The sequence below is a fragment of the Sarcophilus harrisii genome, chromosome 5 (assembly GCF_902635505.1).
Source record: "Sarcophilus harrisii chromosome 5, mSarHar1.11, whole genome shotgun sequence".
NCBI classification, from domain to species: Eukaryota; Metazoa; Chordata; class Mammalia; order Dasyuromorphia; family Dasyuridae; genus Sarcophilus; species Sarcophilus harrisii.
The window spans coordinates 204,556,598-204,584,359 of record NC_045430.1 but is presented as its reverse complement, the minus strand read 5'-3'; the positions used below and the strand labels follow the sequence as shown (position 1 = coordinate 204,584,359).

At 34.6% G+C, this 27,762-nt stretch overlaps 1 protein-coding gene across 5 annotated transcripts in view; it reads right to left on the bottom strand.

The window, feature by feature from the left end:
• Window positions 1–27,762, bottom strand: part of DPP6 (dipeptidyl peptidase like 6) — a 1,318,691-nt gene that overhangs the window by 557,280 nt on the left and 733,649 nt on the right. For all 5 annotated transcript variants that reach the window (XM_031941254.1, XM_031941257.1, XM_031941253.1 and 2 more), the window contains exon 2: window positions 4,655–4,769. In XM_031941254.1, the coding sequence (XP_031797114.1) occupies window positions 4,655–4,769 (115 nt within the window). The remainder of the gene's footprint in view (window positions 1–4,654; window positions 4,770–27,762) is intronic.

The following is a 27,762-nucleotide window of genomic DNA, read 5'->3' as shown; positions in this document are numbered from 1 at the left end:
AGCTGCTGCTGCTGTCACTATAACTCCTAATGCTTCCTTTGAATTCACAGAGGTTTATTTAGGATGGGGAGAAAGAACATTTCATTTCTCTAAATCTTTGCTGAAACCCATTTGAACACTGGAACACCACCACCAGTAGATGTCTGTAGCTTGCTGTTGCTACCCTTGATAAATAGGTTATCAGTGTTTACCATGTGAACTGGTTGAATAGATGGTATTTCTCTTACTTAAAGTGGATGGGATAAGTCTGGGACCTATTCTGTGTAAAAATTGAATTGGAAGCACTTATATTCAGTATTAAATATTGCACTTGTGTGGGAACTGACCTGAAACCTCAAGAAGTGTAAAGGAGAGGGTGAAATTCTCTTTGACACCGTCCTGTGCTTTCCTTGGCAAAGAGATGAAAATTTTTCCCAGGGCTAGGTTCTTACTTCGTAAATGATCCAGTCGAGACCTCAGCTGCACAACCTTATTGTTATTGGATATCTGTGTCTCCAAAATGCTCCTGGCAAATGTTCTACTGTACTCTAAACTAGCATTTGTAAGATCCCTTGTGATTCTTAGTGAGAGCAAAGCTCCTATATCCATGGAAGAATAAATATACATAAGAGAGAATCTTACTGGTCTATGAAAGAAAGGTAAGCCAAAAGATAACAAGGGAAAGATCAAATATCAAATAAAGATCTTCTTGCATATAAACATGATTCCAAGTCTAGATACCAAGTAAGGCATAAGTAAAATAAATAGGATTAAAATCACCCCTTTAGAAACATTTGGGGTAGAGATAGGATCTACTGTAGCCAATATGTACTGATGCTAACACCACTGCTCAATTCTATTTAAAAAAACAAACAAATTGAAATCTATACAGAAATCTGACACCAAATAGCCTTTTATCCAAAGCTAACATTTGTTTAAATGAATCTTTTCCTCCTCTTGAGCATAGATCCCACATTGATTTTGCCTGAGAAGTATCTAATTCAACCATCTCAGGCTGCTCCTTCCTACCTAATTTTAAAACACTTTAGAAAAGGAGAATTTTCCAAGTCAGCATGGCTTAATGGAAGACCTAGGAATAAGAAGACAAGAAAAATTGGGATTCAAAAGTCTTTAGTTCTAGTTTTAGCTTTGCTAAAAATTAGCTCTTTGAGTCTGCATTAAATCCTTTAACCTACCTACTATTTCTGTTTCCTCACCTGTAAAGTATAAAGGTTAGACTAAGTGACTTCCAAGGTCCCTTTCAACTCACTGGCATCAATAATTCTATTAACTTCCCCTCAGTTCATTAGTTTCTACATAGAATAATGAGTGCATTCCAAAAGACCAAATTAACTATATCTTTAAAGTTCAGAATATCTTTCTAATGAAGACAGTTTTGCTTATCACAAAAGACTTGAGAATTCTATAGGTCATCTTTCATTGATATTTATATTCCCTCTCATTGTTTGGCATGGATTTGGATACCCTTAAGGTTGATGTCTTTATAAAAGATGTCAACACAGAAGTATATGAGTAGAAAAACAGGGATGGGCCAGTGGCAGAGTGATAATTGATAATGCTGCTTGTCTGTCCCATTGCTGTCCATCCAATATGAAACCATCTGGAAGAAAGCCCCAGGTGGGACCAGGGAAAAAGGACCCTATAGAATACTGATGGGAAGATATGGACAAGAGCCACACAAGATGGGGAGGTACCAATGAACTGCAACAGCACTGTTAGAGATAATCCACAGATAATTAAGATTACTGATCCACCAAAGTATGGAGAGAGAGTCTAAATTCTGGGATAAATGGCCATATAAACTGCAACTTGGATTTAATTGGGATAGAGAACTCTTGGTGGAGAGAAAAACTCTATCTAACAATTCAAATTAGCACTTTCTCTGCAAATTAGTTTTAGAAAATAATAGGCAAAAGGAGTCAAACATATGGCCAGCAAGCCATATAAAAATAATAATAACAATAAGAATAGCTAACATTTAAATAGCTAAGCACTTTCCAATTATTATCTCATTTATTTCTTTCAATCATTAGTATCTGACACTTGTATCTAAAACTGAAAGGGTCATGTGAATTGTTTAATGTTAAGTGGTATGAAGTTAGAACCAATTTATACTTGAAATCAAAATCATTTTGCACCAGCTTTGCTTCAAGAAGCTTATGTTTTGTTTGAATAAGCAAAAATAAGAATATAAGCTCTTTGGGAGTAAGAAGCAAAAGCATTTATGTCTCATTACCTTTTATCATCATCATCATCATCTGAAGCATTAATCTATATAACAGCAAAATACTATATAAATAATCCTTAGTTTTATCCTCATAACATTAAAAGCTGCTGTTATTATCACCATTTTACAGACCAGGAAACTGAGGTAAAGAGACATTAGTGACACAGGTGGTAAGTGATTGAGACCATATCTGAACTTATGAATTTCTGATTCTAGATCTGGCGCTGTATCTAACACACCACCAAGATGGCCCAGATACTGCCTGCACCACTCCCAAGTATAGCCTGAACCAGATTAAAATATAATTGCAACATATTTAACAAAATAAATTAAAATTATAACAAAATATAGATAAAATTACATTCTAAAATTAAGTGACTTTGTGACTCATAGATTAGTGGTCCTCATTTGTAAAGGAACTGGACACCGATGGCCTAGAACATTAAGTGGTCAAGTGACTTGACCAATATCACACAGTCCCTATGAATCAAAGGTGAGACTTAAACCCAGATATTTCTGATCCTGAATCTACTCCCTAACCCTGCATCCTTTCAATCTGCCAGTGTAGCACAACTATGAACAAATAGGCAATTAATAAATTTGATTAAAGTGGATTAACACAAAGTTATCACAAGTTTCATTGCTACACTGTTTTTGAGACATGAATTGTATTCCTTGGAGATATAGCAGATTGTGCTTAAAGTAGAAGTAACATTGGACTTGGAATTAGATACCTGGTGGAACACTGGGGTTGAATTCTAACTCCAATATTTAATAACCTTGAACAAATCATCTAAATTCTCTGAAGCTTATCTGTAAAATGGAAATAAAAATACTCACACAAGATACCTCACAGATTTCTTATGAGAAAAGAGCTTTGTAAATTGGTGATGTACTATAAAAATATGAATTCCTGCCATCACCACTGAAATTATTAATTCACGACCCTTTTACATCTCCCTTCCCCCTACCTTTCCCTATTCCATCCTTCAAGACCTAGCACAAATACCATTTCCCCCAAGAATTCTCTCCTTCCCCTCCATCTCTTTGTCTACTAAATTTTCACTCATTCTTTAGAGTCCCATTGAAACACCATTTTCCCCAGAGGGCTTTCCCTCATTAATTCCAGCCAGAAGGTTTCATCTGAAGTCCTACAGCACTTATCATCTATAGCACACATGTAGTGCTTATTCTAAATTGCCAAGTATTATAGCTATCTAGCTATATGTTTCAGTGCCTTAATCAGATTAAGCTCCAGGAGGGCAAGGATCAGATTGTACACATATCTATATTTATTCTCAGCCAGTTAACAAGCCTTTATTATGCACTTACTATGTGCCAGCAGCAGCTAAGTGGGACAGTGGATAGAACACAGAGCGTGAAGATTGTATAGAATGCTGGAATGAGGGATTAGGAAGACCTGGAGTCTAATCCTAATTCTGATTTTTACTAGCTGTGTGACCATGAATAAGTTGTTTTATCTCCTTGAAACTCAGTTTCCTCATTTACAATATGTACCCATTTCACAGAGTCGTTAGCAAGCACCAAAAAAATAAGGTATCTATTTCACAGAGTTGTTGGAATATACCAAAGTGATAAGAATATAAATAATGCTTGTTTACTAAAGTGGCAAATTTTAAAGAGATATATATCTGTGCTTTTGTATTCCTTTATATACATGCACATGCATATATACACACATTATATGTGTGTATGGAAGTGTGTATATAGAAACATTCCATATATACATATGTGTATGGCTGTATACATACACACATGTATATATGTTTATGCATGTTGGATTGTATGCATGTGCAATCCAGTGCATGCACATGTGCCTGTATATATGCACAATGCAATAAACATGTCCATGTATATGCATTCCTGCATGTATTATGTGCATACGTGCATGGATTTGTGTGCATATGTACACATATAGACACGTGTATATGCACATATATGGATATATATGTGCATGAACTTAGATATATGTGTATAGCATGCACATGTACATATATCATATATATTAACTGTAACTCAATTTTCAGTCAATTTATCAACAAGAGAGTATTGAACTGTACAAGGTTACTATCAGTATTATATCACTATCATTAATTTCCTCAACTGGCATAAAAGGGAGATCACATAGCACCTACCTAGTAAATTTAGAAACAGTCTCTGTACTCCAGCTATTTCCCACTTAACCAATAAATAAAGTAATATTCTCCAAATTCAGAAAAAGGTAGACGAACCTCTTTTCCCACAGAAAACTTATCTCAAACTATTTCCCCAGTAAATGCTATCAGATGGATCACCTGGGGAAAATAAATTATATAAGAGAAAATTCTTTGGAAAGAATCTTAACATCTTGTTGCATTTCACCGTTAACACTAGCTGGCCTTCCCCAGAATAAAATGTTATAAATACCTGGTGTGAGAAGAATAACAGAGGTGACAATCAGGGAGCAGATCACCAGAATAACAAGCAAAGCAATCGCTATTCCTTTCCAGTTCCTTTGTGGAGGATTACTTCCCACCAACTCCTGCAAACAACAAAGGAGAATACCATTGAATGAAAAGAAGCAACCATTCTCATAAAGTCAATAGTTTCTGGAATTCAAAAGCTAGAGGTAGAATTTGAGAGCAAAAGTATACACATTCATGACTACCTAAACCAAAAGAACTTCTGAATTGTTCCTCCTCAGGTACTCCTGGTTTCTGAAGTCTCTTTCCCCTCCCCTGAATCCTAAACAAAATCTTTCAGGAAAGAATTTGATCTTTGCTACTTTATCCTTTCACCTTAGCATATACTCACAATGAAGTATGGTAGCTGGGAGAACCATGGGGAGCAGGTGAAATGTATGACTACTAAATAGGCTACAATGTTGGTCTTCAGGAGTCAGATTTAACAGGGAGATTTGTGGGAAAGGAAAGGGAATTACTATTGATAGCAGATGTGAGATCTGCTATAGCCCTATTGCTTGTCATCAAAAAGTGACTTACTGATGGAAAGAGAAATGGACGCAAGTCTTTGACCCTTAGGATAGAGTACAGAAGTAGGGTTGGGGTAGTTTGATGAGTATTACTTATGAGAACATTTCTTGTGTGCCACACCATAGAAAAGGCATCATTCTATATGTGGTGACTGTGCTCAGCATCCTCCTTGAAGAGGGGGTTGATTCACCAGAAAATAGTTTATAATATATTTTAGATATCATCAATGTGATAATCAAATATCTCATCATACTCAGATATCATATCACAAATATATATATTTCAGATACAATAATCTCTTGTGATGACCATGCATTTTAAAATTGGCCGGAGTCAGGAATTCAGGTTAAGGGAAAATCTTCAATCTTTATTCTCAGTAGAGGTGAAGAAGGATTGGAGGTGAACGGGGATCAGAGGTGAAAGGGGGATCGCGATAGCAATGTGTGCAGCTGAGTCAAGTAGCCAGCCAGACCAGAAGCCAGCCAGCCTTCTCTCTCTGCTCCTCTCTCCACCCCTCTGCCTCCACCCACCAAAATTGTCATTTCCTATACAACACATCAGGACTTGCACAAAGAATGGACGGGGGCCATTCTTTCTCCAAGCATATCTATTAATAGGGTATGGTCCAATTACTATTTAGCCTCATGTGCTTGGGACCTCAGTGCATCAACTCGAGCTTCAGCCCATTACAATCTCTCATGTTTCTTCTTCATCACTCCGAGTATTTTGAGAATCTTAGAAAAACTTCAAGTCACTGAATTTCCTCTCTTAGATCAATATCATGCTCTCCTCATCTTCTGCTACAATAGAGTAAAAGGTTCTGTGTCCATTTTGAAATCCCACAGGAGGAGAATATGGGTGCCTGATCATACTACAGAGACCTTTGACTTATGAGAACAGCCAACATCTCCCCAATTAGGGTACCTAAATAATATAGGAAGGATATAGCAAGATACATAAGAACAACCTTGAGAAAAGGTTAAATAAATTTGCACTCAAATTATCAAGAAAAAGTTGAGCAGAGTCAGAGGAAGAACAAAGCACAGGTGGGACAGTATTCAGTATGTGAGAGATTTCTTACCCTAACTCTGTTTTATGCTATGTTTACTACCTCAGCTTTTTATCAGGCCTTGTGGACTTCATTCTCTCTTCTCTATAATTCATACTATATTCTAAAATCAATTTATCTTGCTGAAGCTATGCTGTACTCATGTTCTGACTTTCTTGCCTAGAAAACAAAGGGCAAATTCTTTACATTGACATTTAAGGCTCTCTTTGTAATTTGGTTCCAACTTATCATCATGTGATTTCTTGTGTATTTTATTTTGTAGGTAGAAGGGGTAGAGTATCTCCTCAGAACTGTTTTTGTGCATCTCATTATACTCTTACTTTCCCTGTGGTATGATGAGGTATTTTTCCTCACTGAGCTGACCTCACTCACCCCCTTCTATTTCCTATCTACAGATTTCAACATCTTCTCCACCTTTTAAATTTCTCTTAAAATAGTTTACCTCCTTGAAGGAGGTACCTCTGATACCTTTACATCTTTAATAATCCCAGTCAAGATTCAATCTTTCCCTCCTTCCTTCTCTCTCCTCTCCCTCCCCCTTTCCTTTCTTTCTTCTTCCCCTCCTTCCTTTCATCCATCACTTCTCCCTCATCTCTCTCTGCTCTCAATTCCTATAGTTCCTATTGATTATACCAATTACATCACATTTGACATATACTGTCTAGTCTTTTTAGTTGTATCTGTCTTGCCTCTCAATCCACATTATATTATAGGCTCCTAGGGGGAAGGACTTAATGTATAATTTTGCATCTCAATAATTCCTTGTCCATAGCTGGCACAGAAGTAATATTTGTTGAATGAATAAAAGAATGAATCAATCAAATGAATAAAAAACAAACAGTTTTCAGTAAACTCATATTGCTTATGATAAAATGATTCTGGCTTTGTATCTATCATATTCCTATTCCTTAGGTGTAGATACATCAGATTTTCTTTTGAAAATGTTCTCACATTTAAACACCAGGGTAATTTTACATGCACATAGACAGGCGTTATTGCATACTATTTTTATTAGGGAAATTTTATTCTACAAAGCACAAGTAAATCTGTGCAATGTGGGAACACAAATTAGATGTTTGAAATGACAAACTTAAAGATTAACTCAATCTGCAGAAGTTGAAATTATTGAAAACCTAAGTGAATCTGATATGATATCCACGGAAGAACCTGAGAATCCTATAAATCCTACTTGGGAAGCCAGGAACACTCATGAGTCAAGTCCAAAGCTCGATCTTTTCAAGCTAGTTACAAGAATTTTTGCCCAGGTTAGTGCAAATAAGATTTAATCTTATGTCAGCTTCTATGTAGAGACTCCCCAAGCAAAGGAAGTCTCACTGTAGGAAGTTCTATCTCAGTGCTATACTTACCTGCCACAGAATACTGTATTGGCAAAGGCAAGGATATTTCTCCCTCCTTCTCTTCCTTTTAGCATTCGTGGCATTCTTCATCATTCAGCTCAAATGTCACCTTCAGCAGGAAGGTATTCTCACCTTCCCAACTCGCTCCTGGCAGTTACTTGAATCTTCTCCTCTAAAACCGCTGTTTCTATTCCCTGTGCTTCTTTTACATACCTATTTACTTACAGGATATTTCTCTCATTCAAATGTAAACTCAAATGTAAATTGATTCTTTGTGTTTTTAATTTTGTTTTCTTTTCTTTGCATCTCCTAGCTTTGTAGAAGATCTGACACACACTAAGTGCTTAATAAATGCTTACAAAATAAATTGATCATTGAACCGGATTGTTTCTGATTAATATTTTGGGTCTCTTTATGAGCACTCAGTTTTTGGATAATGTCTTTGTCCATAGTTTCAGCAGGTATTTGCTCTACCCCCTCACCTTCAATCCAGATAGATAATTTACTCCACTGCTCCAACAAAAGTCCTGTTCACTCTTTCTTGGGTAAAGTTTAGCTTTAATAGCATTATTAGCTAGTTATTTAGTATAAATAGCTAGTTAGTAGGCAGTCAAAGTACATAGCAATGGGAGCTAAAACAAAAACAAAGACAAAAAACTTGTGATATAACATGGACATTTTTATTTGGCCAAGTCTCTATGCTCGGGGAAACCACAGTGGCCCAAGCTTATTTCGAGCTTGATGTTTTAACTACAAAATGCAGCTTCCCTGGAAGATTATTAACTTAGTGATTTGTGATGCAGTTCTCCACATTATATGCCACTTGTACATGTAAGCTGCAAGAAACTAGAGATTAAAATCACTCAAAGATGCCACACTGCTCTATGAGCTGATTTCTAGAATGACTCCATTATGTATTTTTATTTTCCACAGTTATGATATATAATTCAGACATTTATAACGGCGGCTTATTGGAAATAACACATTCATATCCCATCCTCTCAGTTAAATGTTTAATGCATCTTATCTTGCCCTAACTTCATGTCTCTCACTGGATTTTCCTTCATACTGTTTGTCAAATCTAGTGCTTCATAGAACTTAGCAGGACTGTGAATTCTGATTCATATGGGAAAAACGTGTATGTAGAACACAACCTAACTGTACTTAGAGCAAAATATCCAATGCTTCATTTTAGTTAGGAATATTATTATAAAGAAGTAAGTGGAGAACAAAGAAAATAAAGGGAAAAAAATCAATCAATAAGCAAGTTATGAAGTGCTTAGTATATGCTAGGTAATAGGAGCTTATAATACAAAGAGATAAATGAAAGAATACCAACCCTCAAGGAGTTTATATTTCAGTGGGAAAGACAACATGCACCTATGTAGGACTACATAAAATAGCTGCAAAGTACAAGGAAATTTAGGCTGGGAAAAATACTCATAAACTGAAGCCATTAGGAAAGTTTTAAAGTGAAAGATGACACTTTAGCTGAGACAGTCTTTAAAACTTTAAATTATGAGAAATGATGAAGATACTTCATTCCCTGAATGGTGAATATCCAGGGTATAGAGCTAGAAGATGGAGAGGATTAAGTAAGCTATAGTAATTGGAGTGTGACGAGGGATAGTATGTAATGAAGGGGAAAAATTGGGAAGAGGCCAGATTTTAATTAACAATATTGGAGTTTATATTTATTGAGTATTGGTTTGGAACGGTTAAAGTTGCACTTTAAGAAAACCAGTGTGGCATCTATGTAAGGGAAGGACTGAAGAAGGTAAAAAGTTTGAAGCAAGGAAACCAATTAGGAGTCTATGACAATAGCGTAGAAAAGGAGTGATAAGTACGTGAAGAAAAGACAATGACCATCTGGGTAGAGAGAAGTAGAAGGATGTTCCACAGGGTGAAACAAGATTTGGCAATTGGTTAAATATATGGGCTGAGGATGAGAGAAGAAAATAAAAAGGGAAATGAAACAGGGAAGAAAAGGGCGGAAAAAGTGAATAGACCTTAAGGTAAGAAAGAAAGAAAAGAAAGAGAGGGAAGGGAGGAAAGAAAGAGGAAAATAGAGAAAGGAAAGAAGAAATAAGAACAGAGAAAGGAAAGAACCTTTTATCCTTGTGTAGTTTTTAGGGGTCTCAAAAGGCTTAATATGTATTACTTGGTGTCAAGTTATAGGTCAGAGAATAAGGCAGAATTCAAAGCCCAATAGAGAACTCCATCCATGATGATTCATCTTTTCTATATCTGTGTTATCTCAGACAGCAATGTGTTTGGGGTACATAGTGAAAAAGCTAGTATTTGGAGTCATTTGCTTATTTCTTTTCTATCACTTTGGAATACAGTGAGAAGTCAGTATAAACTAAATACAAGGCTGACCAAGAACTCAGGGCAACATGTCCTATTCCATATTTCATATCCTATTTCAGACACATACTGGCTCCTCTCCCTGTTCCCCAGTAATTCTTTAAGACTATAAATTGCAATATGGTTACAGATTTACACAGAGAGATAACTAACTAGGAATCCTATGCTACTGAAATCCAAGTCCATATAAAACAAATACAATTAAAGGGAGTTGTATCAACTGTAATTCTTTTGGGAAGGTGATTTAAATTTTATTTCAATGAAGAATTCTTAGGCATTGGAGATGAATCTTTGAGGTATTAAAATAACTCATTAAGATAAACCAAATAATAAAAGCATTTTCCCATTTTATTGGGTAGCTGTTTTGATATTATTTAGACAGTGTCAGGCAATTAAGGAATAGAAAATTAAATCTAACAGAATTGGAAGATTGAACTCAATGTTCTTTTTAGGATTTTGCAAACCTTCTCAAGATGCAGCACTAGAATTAAGCTGCAGGATAGAGGAAGATTTGAAAGGTACAATGCTTACAGAAGGAGTGATATTAGGAAAGCAGAACCTGCAATGACAGTAAAGGGCATGGCCTTGCCAGTCACAATGGGGATGGCTGGCAATTTCTCATTTTCTTGCCCTTAACTAAGGACAGAGAGTGTCAAACAGATGGCCTGCCCATGGGAGGGAATAGGAAGGAGGGGAAGAAGAGAATGGAACCAAACTATTCTTTTTTTAAACAATCATCCATTTCTAACCAATCCAATCTACTGTCCTGTGGCATTTCAATTCCACACAATTCGCATGACAACAAGCCATCCCTCAGAGGACAATGGCATTTTACTATTTGGACTGCAAGTAATAATATGACAGATTTCACATCCTATACTAGAAAAAGATTATTGAAAAATTCAGCCTGGGTCCAACTGGAATTAATTTTCTTTTTAAAGAATTTTACTTTTTCCAATTACATGTAAAAACTTATTTTTTTTCAAATTCTGAGATCCAAATTCTCTCATTACTTATCCCCCTCTCTCAGAAAAAGAAAGCAATTTGATATATATTATATATGAGTAGTCATGCAAAACATATTTCCATATACCTTATACTGTGCAAGTAAATACAGGCAAAAACCCAAGGAAAATAAGAAAGTAAAGCAAATATTCTTCATTCTGCATTCAGACTCTCTTTGAATATGGATAGTAGTTTTCATCATGTTCCTTAAGAATTGTCTTGGACCACTATATTGCTGAGAGTAGCTAAGCCATTCATGATTATTCATCATAAAATATTACTGTTGCTGTCTACAATGTTCTCCTAGTTCTGCTCACTTCACTATGCATCATTTCATGTAAGTTTTTCTAGGTTTTTCTGAAAGCATCCTTCTCATTGTTTCTAATAATAAAACAGTATTCCTTCACAATTATACCACAATTTACTAAGCCATTCCTCAATTGATGAGTATCTCTTCAATTTTCATTTCTTTGCTGCCATAAAAGAAGTTTTTATAAATATTTTTGTACATATAGGTCCTTTTTTCCTTTAAAAAATCTCTTTGGGATACAGACCTAGCAGTGGTATTATTAGATCAAAGGATATGCACAGAGTTCAAGCTTTTTCAACACAATTCCAAATTGCTCTCCAGCATGGTTGGATCAATTCACAGCTCCACCAATAGAACATTAATGTCCTCATTTCTCACATTCTCTCCAATATTATTTATCATACTATATTGCTGTCATTCTGTACAACATTCTCCTGATTCTTCTCATTTCACTTTGCATCACTTCATATAATTTTCCAGGTTTTTCTAAGAGCATCCTACTTATTATTTCTTATTGCACAATAATATTCCATCAAAAACATAAACCACAACTTGTTCAGTCATTCCTCAAATGATGAGCATTCTCTTAATTTCCAATTCTTTGCCATCACAGAAAGAGTTGCCATAAATATTTTTGTCCATATGAATCCTTTTTCTTTTTATGGAATGTTATTGAGTTTCATAGGGAATATGCAGCCACATGCAAATGAAATTAATCAGCCAGTCAATAAGCATTTATTAAGTATATATGTGCCAGTTACTGTTCTGAGCACCAGAGATACAAAGACATATATCAATATCCATATCTATATCTATTTATATTTTTGCTTTTAAGGAGTTCATTGTATAATGGGAAAACTATACAAATAACTACAATGAAGTTCTAAACAAGATAATTTGGACTAGGTTTCAATGGAACGCACTAAAATTAAGGATGATTGTGAAAGGCTTCTTATAGAAGGTGAAACATTAATTGAAACTTGAAGAAAACCATGGAAAACAGAAGGCAGAGAAGAAGAGAGTGTTTAGGCATGTAGAACAGCCAAAGGTCTTTATAGAAAAGCAAAACAAAAAAAATATTTGTACAATGAGAAATCCTTTTAGGTATATACATTTCCAGTATTTAGAGGTTCCATGGGGAATTAGTGCCTTAATGCAAACTGCTTCAGTCAGCTCAGTATCTAGTTAGAGTCAGGAAGAACTGAGTTCAAATATAGCTTCAGACTAACTTCATGACCCAGGGAGTCATTTAATTTTGTTTGCCTCAGTTCTTTTATCTGTAAAATGATCTTAAAAAGGAAATAACAAACCAGTCCAGTAGCTTTGCCAAAGAAAACCCCAAATGGGGATGAATTGCTGGATATGACTGAGGTGGCTAAACATCTAGCTAAAAAGCAGTCTCAAGGAACAGGTGTTTGTTTGGAGGGATGGATAAAAAATAGCAGGTGATTTTTAAAAAAGTTGACAGAAGAAACCTCTCTGGTCTAGCACTATAACACGCTTGCTCTCATATGTGTATCCTATCCTCCCTTTGGCTTGCCCCCAAATTCTGGTACTTCATCTTTATTACAAATCCTGGCATGTTTCCAAATGCTTGAGAACGTCAAAATTCTATCAGTTTCCCATGAATGCCGAAGACTTCCTCCATCTCCTAGAATTCCAAAGGAACGTCTAGATTATCTCCCTATGTTAGAGTCATTTGCATAGGCACTGGAGATAATTTCTAAAACAGGTCATCTCTATTTGCTGCCAGGGGGCTTACTAACCACAGTGCAGTCAGATAATAACTAGCCTTATATGCTTGAAGCCCTCGAGACAGAATATCTTTCAAATTCCCTTTTATTCCGACATATACCTAGAATGAAACCATGAATTTTGTGATGGAGGCAGACAATTTTAGTTCCAAAAATGCTGGAAATGGTATGTCACTGTCTGTCACCTCTAAAATTTTTTGATACTCTATTTTTATAATGGCTGTTTCAAAAATCAGAGCTAAAGGAATTTTAGCTAATTTGACACAGTGATATGTTGGTCTGATGATTCTTTTTTATGAAATTAACTCTAAAATATTAACTATTTTTATACTCAGAAAGTCACCTAACTTTATCCTATTTCTATCTTAATGACTTATTTTACAGTTGCTTCTTTCCTAAGTCTTGCAGTGATTTGGGCCAAAGGGGAAAACAAACCAATTCTGGACTGATTGTTCTAAAGGAAAAAAAAGTCACAAGAAATCATACACAAAGAAAATCTACTTATAAAACCAAAATCCAGCAAGAACAACAACAAAAAAGCCACAACCAGACCTTGTAAGTACATCACTCATTTATACCATCTTTATTGCTACAATGACTAGGTGTTCTGGAGACTTATCATACTACTTGTGTGAGTTGCTTTTTTTTTTTTTAAATGAAACTCACTAGTAAATTGTAAATGAGAGTAACTCACCTTTATACAGCAGAAAAATAATTCTGAGGCTCTCAACATACTATTTCACTTTGCCTGATATGAAATTGCCTGCGGGTGCTCAGTAAATATTAAGAAACTAACAATTGAACTGGTAAATGTCTGAAAGCCAAGAGCCATCAGCAAAAAACTAGTTGTAGAAAAGAAAAATATATGAACAAATGAAATACTTTTGGTCATGAAGCTAAAAATGATTTAACCAATATCACTAGTGGTGACCTCCCTAGTGATTTGCACAGTTATCACGTGAGATGAATATGAAAACATGAATGGTACTACAAATTCTCCATCTTGTAATGTCCAAGATTGGAATTCCATGATAGATGCACATATTGGGATCTTTAGAAAACTAGAGTTGCTGAAGATTGACTTGAAAGTTTTCATGAGAATTTCTTTATCCACATATATAAGTCACATATATAAGCCAGACAAACAGTATTGGCACCATCATAAGATTTTCAAAGCAGCAGCTTTAAATAGTTAAAATCTATTGCAAAATAGAATTGCTATGAGAGGTTCTATATTAGCTGGAACTTTGGCTCCTTCTTTGATAAAATAATGTATTCCAGGGTAAAAAAGAATGGGCCTGAGAGAAAGGAGGCCTGGTTTCTCATTCTGGCTCCTCTACTCAGCTTTATTTGATACCTCACCTCTTCGTTTCTCAACTTCAGCATCTGAAATATTAAATGGTTATACTGCATGGTTATTTCTAGTTCTAAAAATCTACAATAAACCTTAGTATTTGCCCTTTGGAAATTTTTGCCCATACACAGCATAGCAATGATTAGTTATAAGAAATAAGTTAGAATGTCTAGCCCTCAGCCAGTATAGTAATAAAACTAAATTTAGAGCTATTGATTGCTTCAGAAACATCGATTCATTCATAAAACAAAGGATTATATATTATTTGCTACACTGCCAAATACTGTGATAAACACTCTGGGGATGTGGAATTCGAGAGAAAGAACCAAATAACTATAAGCCATGGTAGTTGTTTTTAAAGGGCTTACAACATAGTAGGGAAGATAAGATATACATTAATGACATCACCAGACAATATATGATAAATGCCATGTGAGTGGGGCAGTAGGAATCCTCAATGATGATTATTATTTCCAGTTCTTATTGATCACAAACTTCTCTTCTAATCACTGAGCAAGCTAATAGGCCTTCTCAGGTATAACCCATGTTCCTCACATCCTACATATCAGTTATGATATAGCCTTCATTACACCTGCACAAGTTTTCTGAAAAGCTGGGTCAAAACAGGATGATTTCAGAAAGGCCTGGAGAGACTTACACGAACTGATGCTGAGTGAAATGAGCAGGACCAGGAGATCATTATATACTTCAACAACAATACTAGATGATGACCAGTTCTGATGGATCAGGCCATCCTCAGCAACGAGATCAACCAAATCATTTCTAATGGAGCAGTAATGAACTGAACTAGCTATACCCAGAAAAAGAATTCTGGGAGATGACTAAAAACCATTACATTGAATTCCCAATCCCTATATTTATGCACACCTGCATTTTTGATTTCCTTCACAAGCTAATTGTACAATAATTCAGAGTCTGATTCTTTTTGTACAGCAAAATAATGTTTTGGTCATGTATACTTATTGTGTATCTAAGTTATATTTTAATATATTTAACATCTACTGGTCATCCTGCCATTTAGGGGAGGGGGTGGGGGGGGTAAGAGGTGAAAAATTGGAACAAGAGGTTTGGCAATTGTTAATGCTGTAAAGTTACCCATGTATATATCCTGTAAATAAAAGGCTATTAAATAAAAAAAAAAAAAAAAAAAAAAAAAAAAAAAGCTGGGTCAAGTAGAAGTTAAGTTTTGGGATCCCTTCCCAGTGAAGTTGTGAGTTGACAACAGTAGCTTCTTTTTTTCCCTCTGCTTTGCTCACTGCACTTACTGAAACTCCTATTGAATGGATGAACAAATTTCATGATATTATAGTAATTAATTCATGAATTAGTCATGCCTTTTATATAAAACCATTAATAAACAATGTCCTACATTAAAAATGGTAAACGAAGAAGGATTTTGCTTCTAAGAATTAAAAAGGAGAGATAAAACACCCCACTTGTTTGGAGGTCAAGCATCAGGCAATTTCAACTTGTCCTAGACTTCTCTTCTCTTTCCCTCCTTCCAGTCTACTCTTTTTCTATTTCATCTTCTGCATGGCTGCCAAATTATCTCCCTAAGCCAAAGATATGACTGTATTATTTCTTTGATCAAAACTCTTCCCTGGCTCCTTGCTGTCCATAAGATAAAATACAAATTCTTCATTTTGGTATAAACCCTTTACTTTGCATCTTCTCTCCTGCTTGGTTTCAATTGTACAGAACAAAATCACTCCCCACCTAGTATCCTCTGGCATCCATCCTTCCACTATCTTTTCCTCCACTTCTTTTGGTCTCATTTTTTGTGTTTTTTTCTCCCCTTTTGGATAATAAGTTTCTTGAGGGAAAGCACTGTATTTTTTTAAAATTATTAATCACACTTGGCACATAGTCTGGCACATAATAGATACTTGATTGATGTTTATTGGATTGGACCCTATGTTTTAGGCAAATTGATCTAAGCCGTTCCCTTAACTTGTCATTCCAAATTCTTTCTACCCAATGGTAATGGACGGAAAGCACTGAGAGAAGAAGAAGGATTAGTAAATATTTGTTATTAACTGAAGAGAACCTCACAATTTACAAAGCACAGTGTGATATGCAGAGGATATTAAAAGTATAGATTTCAGTAACATATTAACCACCATTTTGTATTCATAGAAAAGTATAACTATTAGATAAGGTATTGTGACCTCACCCCAATATAAATAGACTTAAAATTCTACTCTTAAAGTGCCCTTGTCCCAAAAAGCAGTCTGTGACTGTCTCTGCAGTCTGCTTTCTGTCTCTCTATCTCTTGATGTATCTACATGATTATTAGAAGGTTCTCAGGTACAGAATCACTAAATGATTCTATTTTTTCCAAGAGAATCTAGCATAGTACTTTATATATAGGTTCCAAGATTGTCCTCTATGTTAAATGATCCATCTATGATCTAGCAGATCACTATCTACCAAAATGTATATTCTCTGAAGGCAGAGAAGGTATTATTTTTTCCTATCTTTTCCCCCCCTCTTTCCCTACAACATTACATATACATAATAGCAATCAGTGAATTTTTGTGAAATTACCAAGAGAGAGGAGTAGTAATATTGATAATTCAATATAGAGTGACTCAAGTGATAATGGTATATTAATATCTTTACTTCATCCAAAATTCTTCTTTGTGATCTAAAGAGCTTTTTAAAATGAATATTAAGTAGGTAAATAGTACATGCTGAATTTGGAGTCATGAAGTCCTGAGTTTGAATCTAGCCTGAGGCATGAGCTGTAAAACCTAAGGCAATAAAGCACTTAATTTATCTCCGTCAGTTTACCCATATGAAAAATGTGAATAATAACAGCACCCATATTCCAGAACTGTTCTAAGAATCAAATGAGATAAAATTTGTAAAGCACTTCACAAATCTTGTCATTCTATGAAAACTAGCTAATGTTTGCTATTAATGCATTACTTTCCCTTTTTTTCTTGCAAAATAATTTTCTATATAAACTTCTCTTTGAAATTATAAGGATTTCATAGAAAGAGACCATCAATGACTATCTCATCAATTGTATGTTCAAAGAGCAAATAACAGGCCAAATAAATTTTAAAAAGAATAATCAGGAAAAAAAAATACAAATAACAAAAAATAATTAAACATTCCACAAAAGAACAAAAGAAATTTGCTATTCCACAGCTTACTCTATAATCGAAATGTATTTTCTCCCTAATACTTTTTCATTGTGTAAAGTTCTAATATAAATTTATTTTATGTATCATGGACCATTTACTTTAAGTAGAGAGGCAACAAATTATAAAATCAATTATGCATATGTCTCAGGACTCTGCAACAGGTATCTAGTCACTGCAGATATCCAGGAGAACCATAAATGAGCTGAAAGTGACAAGTAGTTATTTTACTTGTGTCATAGCTAAGGTTAATCAAATGGCTAATGCCAATCAATCATCATCAACTTGTCTGCTATTCACATTTCTAAAGCCTTACTTAGGAAATTGTCCTCATTAGCAGCTTTATACTTCAAAATGTTGTTAAAGAAAAAGCAATCCACTAATATTTAGCCCTAGGGACAAAAGAGTAAAGTTAGGAACAACAATCTGTCCAAAATACCATTTAAGGTGATAACTACCTCGGTAAGCAAAGGGTTCTTCGATTAAACAAAGCATAAAAGAAACCTGGAGCATTGAAGCATGTCAGTACAGAGTTATAGCTAGTTGCAATCTCATATTACATTATTGTATTTGACTACAACCACTCTGTGAGGTAAGTAGACAAATTATTGTTGTTAATATAGAGATAAGGAAACCGAGGCACAGAAAGTTTAAGTGGCTTGCTTAAGATCCTACAGGTAGAGATGAGATTCAAACACAAAACTGTCTGCTCTAAGTGCAGCTCTAGAAATGACTGGGACAATATAGAGAGGATAGTCAAAGTGCCAACAAGAAGTAAACTCAATGCCAATGGATAACAGGCTTGGTCAAAAAGGCATGAAAGCAAAAAACCAAGCAACAGCTAAAAGAGCTTCCCAATCATGGGGCAAAAGCTAAGCTCAGAGGGCTACATCCAAACAACCTCCCTACATTATATTTCCTTACTCAACTATTATCCTAAATGTTGATCTTTAGTTATCTAGGAAAAGGTCATGCTGTAACGCATGTATTTTTAAAGCTTTTTATTTTCAATACATATGCATAATTTTCAGCATTCACCTTTGCAAAACTGTGTGTTCCAAATTTTTTCTTCCTTCCTTCCTCCCACCCCCATCCCCTAGATGTCAAGTAATTCAATATATGTAAAATATGTGAAATTCTTCTATACATATTTCCATAATTATCATGCTCCACAAGAAAACTGAGATTAAAAAGGGAAAAAAATGAGAAAGAAAATAAAATACAAGCAAAAAACAACAAAAAAAGTGAAAACACTGTTGTGATCCACACTTAGTCCCCACAGCCCTCTCTCTGAGCACTCTTTCTGAGCGTAGAGGAGTCTCTTCACCACAAAATCATTGGAACTGACCGGAATCATCTCGCTGTTTAAAAGAGCTTGCTATTGCCGTGTACAATGTTCTCCTGGTTCTACTCCCTTCACTTAGCATCAATTCATGTAAATCTCTAAAAGACCTTTCTGAACTCATTCTACTGATGATTTCTTGTAGAACAATAATATTCTATAACATTTATATGCCATAATTTATTCAGCCACTCTCCAATTGACGAGCATCTATTCAGTTTCCAGTTCCTTCCCACTACATAAAAGGGCTGCTATAAACATTCTTGCACATGTCAGTCCTTTTCCCTTTTTTATGATCTCTTTGGGATATAAGTCCAATAAAAGCAATGCTGGATTTTGCTAACTCTTTTGTCATAGATCCATATTGCTCTCCAGAATTGTAACCAATATATTCAGTGCAATTCAGCAAACCACTCATCAAACAACACATACCTTCCCAGGATGGTACTAGGTATGGAATATTCAAACACACAAAAAATGAAACAATATCTGACTTTTAAAAGCTAATTCTACTGGTGGGATAAAACACAGACATATGTAAGTACAGACAGACTTTCTGGATCTCCTTGGTTATATACTCCTTCCTCCAAAATTACTTTATATTTATGTTTATTTTGTACATTTTCCCTCTTGGAGAAAGCAAGCTCCTTGAAGGGCAGGGTCTATATGTTTTTTTTTTTAATCTTTGTAACCTTAACACCTAGCTCTGTATCAAGTAAATAGTAGGCACTCAAATTCTTGCTGCATTTAACCATAATGGCTTATTGAGTTCCTTGGAAAATACATATTGATAAATTAGAATGAACTATTATTAGCTTAGTTGGTTCTGGATGCTGCTAACCAATGTCATTGTTTCTTGTTAAGTCACTTTACAAAGATAAAATCCAGCAATGCCATTCCACTAGAAATAATTACTTTATTATTTCAAAGATATATAATTTTAGAAGGCATTCCCTTTGTCTCTACAAATTGAGACACCTTTATGGCTTATTGAAAAGTATATGTAAATCAACATGGACAACAATTCCTCTCTTAAAAAATAAAACACCACCAAAAAAACCCAGCAACTTGACTCCCAAACTACAATATCATGCAACTAAACATGTTGAACAAAGTACCTTTGCTCAGCAAGTCCTCTTTGTCTATGCAGACAAATTTAAAGCCTTATCAATTTAATGTGTTCTAACTGAACTTATGATTCTTTGACCTAGTCTTCAAGAAATTCGTCATTTCCATGCCACAGTAGAGCATCAAATGAGATCTTTAATGGAAAATGAAATAATATTCTAAAAATTTATATGATTTCACTGTAGTGCATAAGAAGCATCTATCAGAGAAGCTGATTTAGAAACCAAGGCCAGAATACTTTTCCATACCTCCCCATTCCCTCTACACTTTAACTGATATTTTCTTTCTTCTTGAATGCATTGTCAATTTTGAGTATCTACCCAAGGACAAACTATATATGTCACTCCAGTACCAGTCTAGCTGATAATGCCTACAACCAGATGATGTCCCATAAGGTTATGAAGTTTTTTTGGCCACACAATAACTCATGCAAGCAAAGTAGAAAGGGAGAGTTAACATTTGTAAAATTACAGATGTTTAGAAGTATATTCTTCTCTTACTGAAAGAAGGGTCTAAATTATTCTGGGATTCAAAACTGTCCATTTGCTATGCCTTGAAAATTTTAGGAAAGCTTTATTCTCTCTATTAGAATTAAGGTCTACCACCAATTGAACTTGGACAAGGTACTTTGGGGTCACTAAAGATGTTTCCCTTGATGGCTTCTGAGAATCCATCTATGACTGTGTGATCCTATGAACAAAATCTATCTATAACTGTATGATCCTATTTATAATAATGAATCACAAGGCAGGAATCAGAGAATTTCATAGTTAGAGAAAATTTCAATCAAACTTTTATGACAACAGGTTTGTTATAGAAAAAATGTCCAAAGGATAATTCCTAACCTGAGTATACTATCAATTATAATAAAAAACATACATTAAAAAAATCTTTCCATGTGGCATGATTAGCTCACACCTGCCAAAATTTTGTCAATCACTGATCAGTGATAGACGAAGGATTCGTACATAGAGTGCAAACACAATTTCATTAATTTCAGTGTTTTTTAAATTAAAAAAATTATCCTTATGGTGCAACAAAAATCAGCCCTATCCTATCTTATATAATCTTTTCATTAATGGTAAGTAGAATAGGCATTTGTGAAAGGTATCACCAATTTTTAACTTCACATATGAAAATAGAAGGATAACTCTTGCCAAAAATACACCTGAATTGTAATACAGATGACCCACATCCAAGCTACTCCAGAAAATTTTTTGAGATTTATATTATCCCAAATAATGTTTGAAAAATCCAATGAGAAACTAGCAAAGATTTCTCCCAATGACACAAGAGATCAACTATAAGCCTAAGGATAACAAGAAAGGAGATCAATCAGAAGAACTGGGAATGGTGCAGGAAAACAAGTCTAGTCTTTCAAATAAACCAAAGACTGAGCAGAGACAGGGATAGATAGGAAAGCACTATGTCTGAAGGCAGCCTGACAAGAAAGCCCTGGTAAAATTCCCCAATTTGGGAACTAAAGCTGGAGAGGTAAGTAAATCAAAGAAAACATTAAATCATATCAAAATTTAATGCAAAATAAGAAGCAGGAGTGAACTAAATCACTATTGATTAAAGAAATGCAAAGTTAAAATAGCTGAGGTACCACCTCACACCTCACAGAATGACTAAAATGACAGGAAAAGATAATGACAAATGTTGGAAGGGATGTGGAAAATTGGGACACTGATGCATTGTTGGTGAAACTGTGGACAGATTCAACCATTGTGGAGAGCAATTTGGAACTATGCTCAAAAAGTTATCAAACTGTGCATACCCTTTGATCCAGGAGTGTTTCTACTGAGTCCATATTCCAAGGAAATTATAAAAGAGGGAAAACAATCCACCGGTATAGTTCTTTGTGGTGGCAAAGAAATGAAAAATGAGTCGATGCCCATCATTGTGACTGAATAAGTTATGATATATAAAATTAATGGAATATTGCTGATCTATAAAAATGATGAACAAGCTGCTTTTAGAGAGGCATCAAAAGATTTTCATGAACTGATTCTGAGTGAAACAAGTAGAATCAGGAATATAATGTAAACAATAAGAACAAGATTGTATAGTAATCAACTATGAAAAACTAGGTTCTTTTCAGTGGTTCAGTGATCCCAGCAATCCCAAGAAACTTTGGATAGAAAATGCCATCTGCAACCAGAGAGAACTATGGAAAATGAATGTAAATCAACACATTCCATGTTCACTTACCCCCTCTTTTTATTCTGTTTTTTTCTCTCTCATGATTTTTCCTTTTTGTTCTTATTTTTCTCTCCATGATTCATAAAGAAATGTATATTTTTTAAAAAAGAATTAATATACATGTATAACCAGGAAAAAAAAGAAAACCATAAAACAATTGGAAGTGAGAGAAAAAAAAAAAAACAGGAGTGAGAAACTCTATAATAATTGCAAGCGGAGGCCATAGGGATTATAAGAACAAGAAATACCTAGAAGAAATTAAATAAGATAATTTTAATGAAATGTTTTTTTGAGAAAAGTATTGGAAGGTACATAAACAGCTAAGAAGAAAAACTAGTAAAGTTTATCCATGAAAGGCACTCCCTGAAAACTGAAAGAGATCAAGCATATATTAGCTTGCATAAGTTAGCAAGATATATTAAAGCAAACTCAAGATTTTAAAAAGAATAAAACACATGTGATCTGCTTATGCTTATAAAAGCAAAACAACAAACCCTGGAGTATCTGAAAGCCATGATTTTAAAAAATTTTGGACATTTTTCAGAAAAATTACAAATGAAAACTGCCCAGATTTATTAAGAACAGAGGGCAAAGTGAAGATAACAAAAATGCTATAATCATCTTAATAAAGAAACATCAAAATAGAAAGTTTCAGGAGCATCATATCCAAAATCTAGAGCTTCTATATCAAAAACAACAACAACAACAAAAAAAATATTATTAGGATCCAGAAGGACGCAGTTTTATTACCAAATGACCACAGTTAGACTCACTCAAAACTTGTAAACTTTAACTATAAAACAAAGGAAATCTAATAATATAACATTCCAAAAGGCAAAAGATAAAAACACAATAAAATGTAACTTAATGTAAGTCAAGAATAATTCTACAGTGGAAAAAATGGCCCTTTGATGAATTTCTGATGACAAGACCAGAGCTATGCAGGAATTGGGATATGAAGTGGAGTCCAAAGAAATAATTAAATTTACTTGAATAGTTGGGAGAGTCTGTATGATGACGTAGTGCTAACATTCTAATACACAGAGAAGAAATGTGTCTATTAACATCCTTAATATTTTTACAGGATGCTGAAAAAGTTGGAATAAAAAAGAGACGGAGATCTTGGGGAAGGATTCCTTCTGCTCTGCATATTTAAAGAGGAAACAAGAAGGGGGGATAAAAATAACATTAATTTAGAAAGGAAGAAATGATCTAAGCTTCCTATTTCCCATTAGGTGTGTGTGTGAAAAGAAGAACATACAAATATGAAAGTGGGCATCAGATAAACCTCACTCATTCTAAATGAACAAAGGAATCTTGAACACATGTGCACAGGTTGGTGTTGAACTACATGGAAATCGGAGAAAAAAGGAGGGAGTATGGAGGCAGAATTAAAAGAAAGGAAATAGTCATAGACGCTGTGTAGATTAATTTTATTTGACTAACTTATTTGTTACAAGGGCTTTTTCTCCCTCACTTTTTGAGTTGGTTTTTAATTGAGGATGGGTGAAGGATAGATGGGTGGGTAGTTAGGAGATAAAATATGAGGTCTGAAGACAGGAAGATTCATCTTCCTGAGTTCAAATCTTCCCTTAGACACTTACTAGTTGTGCGAACTTGTCTCAGTTTTTCTCATCTATAAAATAAGCAGGAGAAGGAAATGGTAAACCACTCCTATATTTCAGCTAACCAAACATGGTCATCAAGAGTAAGATATGACTGCAAAACAACTGAACATGAAAGAAAAGGTGGTTGTAAATAGTGATTCCTCAAACAATAGGACATTGAAACATTTCTTTTAAATGCATAGAAGAGAAGAAAACATACCAAGACAATTTTGAAAGCAAGCTATAAAATTTACTGTGCACGTAAAACAAAAGCACGTGGTGATAAATGAAGATTCATTTTCATAGAGGTTTTGCTTTCTGTTTTCTGTTATCTATGAGGGAATGTTCTTTTTAAAGTTTAAGTCAGAGTAAAAATTATGATACTTGAAGGCAGTGGAATAAAATGTTAAGAAAAGAAACTAGAATATGTGTTTATGCAATATACACATATGTGTGAATATGTGTATCTATATGTATGGATAGATATATAGATAGATGTATACATGTTATGTGTTTACATTCCACTCTCCTATGTTAGTTCATCTTAAAATTTCATGCATTTGCTAGTTCTAAATTCAGATATTTCAGCTGCTATGGTAATCTAACAACACTTCATCCTCAGGCTTAGACTTGAGAGCAAATTTCTTAGGGTCAAAAAACTTGCAATGATGGCTGTACAAAAGTTATATAAATATATATGTGTGTGTATGTATACATACTATATAGACAGATAGATAAATGGAGAGAGAGAGAGAGAGAGAGAGAGAGAGAGAGAGAGAGAGAGAGAGAGAGAGAGAGAGAGAGAGAGAAAGAGAGAGAGAGAGAGATCAAAGTAAGAATACAATATGGTACAATGACTGAATTACTGGATTTGGCTTCATTGAAATTGAGTTTAAATCTACATTTTGCCATCTCCTACCTGCATGATCCTGTATAAGGCATTACCCTTGCTTGCCTCAGTCACCTCTTCTGCAAAAATGAGAAGAGTTAAACTAGATGACCTAAGGGATTTTTTTCATCTCATATGAGATTATATGTATTTAAAGAGCAATTAGCACAGTGCATGACACACAGTAGGCACTATATTAATGCTGATTCTATTCCTTCCCCTCTGTAAATCTATAATCTGCCAATACTCCAATATGCACAGTACATGCATATATAAGAAATTGCTACTCAATAGCAACTACCTGTAAGTAATTTTCAAAAATGCCGCTGAATAAACCCATTATTATAATCTATGTTTAACTGAGTATACTAATTAACATACTACTTAATTAGGGCTCATTATTTAAAAGCATTATTTCTCAACAACCCAACAAATTAAAATGCAGAAGGACTGATGGCTTTCAGACTATTTATAATTGTGCTCTAAGTACAATGGGTTGCCTCTTGTATCATGCTTTGTGCATATATTATATGATAGTTACAGTCTGCATCATGGATGTTAAATTTTGTTTGGTATGTTTGTATTGCATATATATACATATGTGTATATATATGTACACACATGAATTATGGTTTGTTTCACCACTCAACTAGTCATAGTAGGAAATAAGTTATCAAGACAAATTCCTTTCAGGGAATCAAAGTAAAAATAAAAGTAGTTTGTACAGCAGTGTACATTGCAGGCTAAATTGTATCATTAAATGAATCCAACACTAGGATGTTGTTCACTCACAGCAAAATGTATACAGTTCCAGAAAAAGATACAGCACCTGTTTAAGAATCCACAGGCATGATATAATCTGGCAAGTAAAGAATAGTGCATTTATTCATTGCCTTGGGGTTATGCTAATGGCTTCCAGAAAAGAAACTTCCAGAGTTAAAGGGCCTGGAGCTAAAAGTGAGAATGGAAACTCAATAGCTATCTAAGTCACTGGGGACAAGCAAGAGACCTGTAACTGCATCAGTTTCAAAACTGTCAAAAAAAAAGTCAGCATCTATTCTGCAAACTGATTAGATGATTGACTGGTTAGGTTGGACTTTTTGATAATGACAATAATAGAACATGCCAATATCTGCTAACAGGATTCAGGTGGATATGTGATATACACTGACATCTGAATAAGTTATGGTAGTCCATGACCCACATTTGTTGACATGAAAAGAGAAAAGTTGTCCTGTCTGTACCTAACCTAAGGGGAGAGATGAAAGATATGTGATCCAAAAAAAAGCAATTGTCTAGCTTTGCTTATTTCAGTGGCCTTTGAAATGCAACTTTTTTTTTTCCATTAGCGATCTTTTAGCTTTGAGTTTAAAGTGTCTCCCAAAGAACTTCTGTAAATTACTAATTGCAAATATCCTATTTCCTCTTTGCAAATACCCATGTGCTTTTTTACTCTCTATAACAGAACTTCCCACTGCAATTTTTAAGTCTTTCTTCAAAGAACTTTGTGTATTTAACTGTTTAAGTTAAGCAATGTGACCAACAGAAACACAATTACATTGCAATCCTAGTACAAAAGATGTCGAAAGATTTCAACTTAAAACAATGTATCAAGTCTGTTAAGAGAGGAAGCCCCACAAGATTAAACCTAGAGGCAAAGAGGTAGGGCTAGGTAGAGAATTAAACTGGACAGGGTTAAGAACATCTGAATTCGAAAGGCTTGGAGAGACTTACACGAACTGATGCTGAGTGAAATGAGCAGGACCAGGAGATCATTATATACTTCAACAACAATACTATATGATGACCAGTTCTGATGGACCAGGCCATCCTCAGCAACGAGATCAACCAAATCATTTCCAAAGGAGCAGTAATGAACTGAACCAGCTATGCCCAGAAAAAGAACTCTGGGAGATGACTAAAAACCATTACATTGAATTCCCAATCCCTATATTTATGCACACCTGCATTTTTGATTTCCTTCACAAGCTAATTGTACAATATTTCAGAGTCTGATTCTTTTTGTACAGCAAAATAACGTTTTGGTCATGTATACTTATTGTGTATCTAATTTATATTTTAATATATTTAACATCTACTGGTCATCCTGCCATCTAGGGGAGGGGGTGCGGGGGTAAGAGGTGAAAAATTGGAACAAGAGGTTTGGCAATTGTTAATGCTGTAAAGTTACCCATGCATATATCCTGTAAATAAAAGGCTATTAAATAAAAAAAAAAAGAACATCTGAATTCAAATGTGTTCTCAGACACTTATCAGCTACATGATCTTGGGAACTCACTGAGATATTTGCCTCAGTTTCATCATCTGGAAAATGGAGCTAATAATACAACTATCTTACAGATTTGTTGTGAGGATAAAATGAGATAATAACTCTAAAGCAGATGTGTGCCTGGCACATAGTAAGTGCTATATAAACACCTATTATTAGCAATAATAATAATAATAAGTATTTCGCAGGTTTGTTGTGATGATAAAAAAGGCATGAAGATGATGATAAGGGACAGCCTCTTCTCTATATTTCACTCTATAAAGAATGGGTTTGTAAATTAGGAGATTATAGTATAAATACTTTTGATTTTTAAAAAGTTACTTGCAAAATACTGCAATATCTAATATTACAAGCAATTATTTTTCTAAAGGAGGGTGATGTAGTGGTAAAAGGACAAGACAAGGAATTGGGAGATTTGAATTCTAGTCCTGACTTGGTCATTTCCTTGCTGTGTAACCAAGAGTGCATGGGGAAACATTTAGCAATCAGACCCTTTCCCCCCATTCCCCCAAAAAAAGTGACTGTAGGATACACTATTAAATTTATTATTCATTATCAACATTTTCTCCAACGCTTTTTAAAGTCTAAACAAACTAGAAAATAATAAATCAATTCCTATTTTGTAGTGTTTGTTAAATTTGAAGGTATAAATGTTGATACTGAAAATTTAAAATCAGTTCTCCTGAGATTGAAA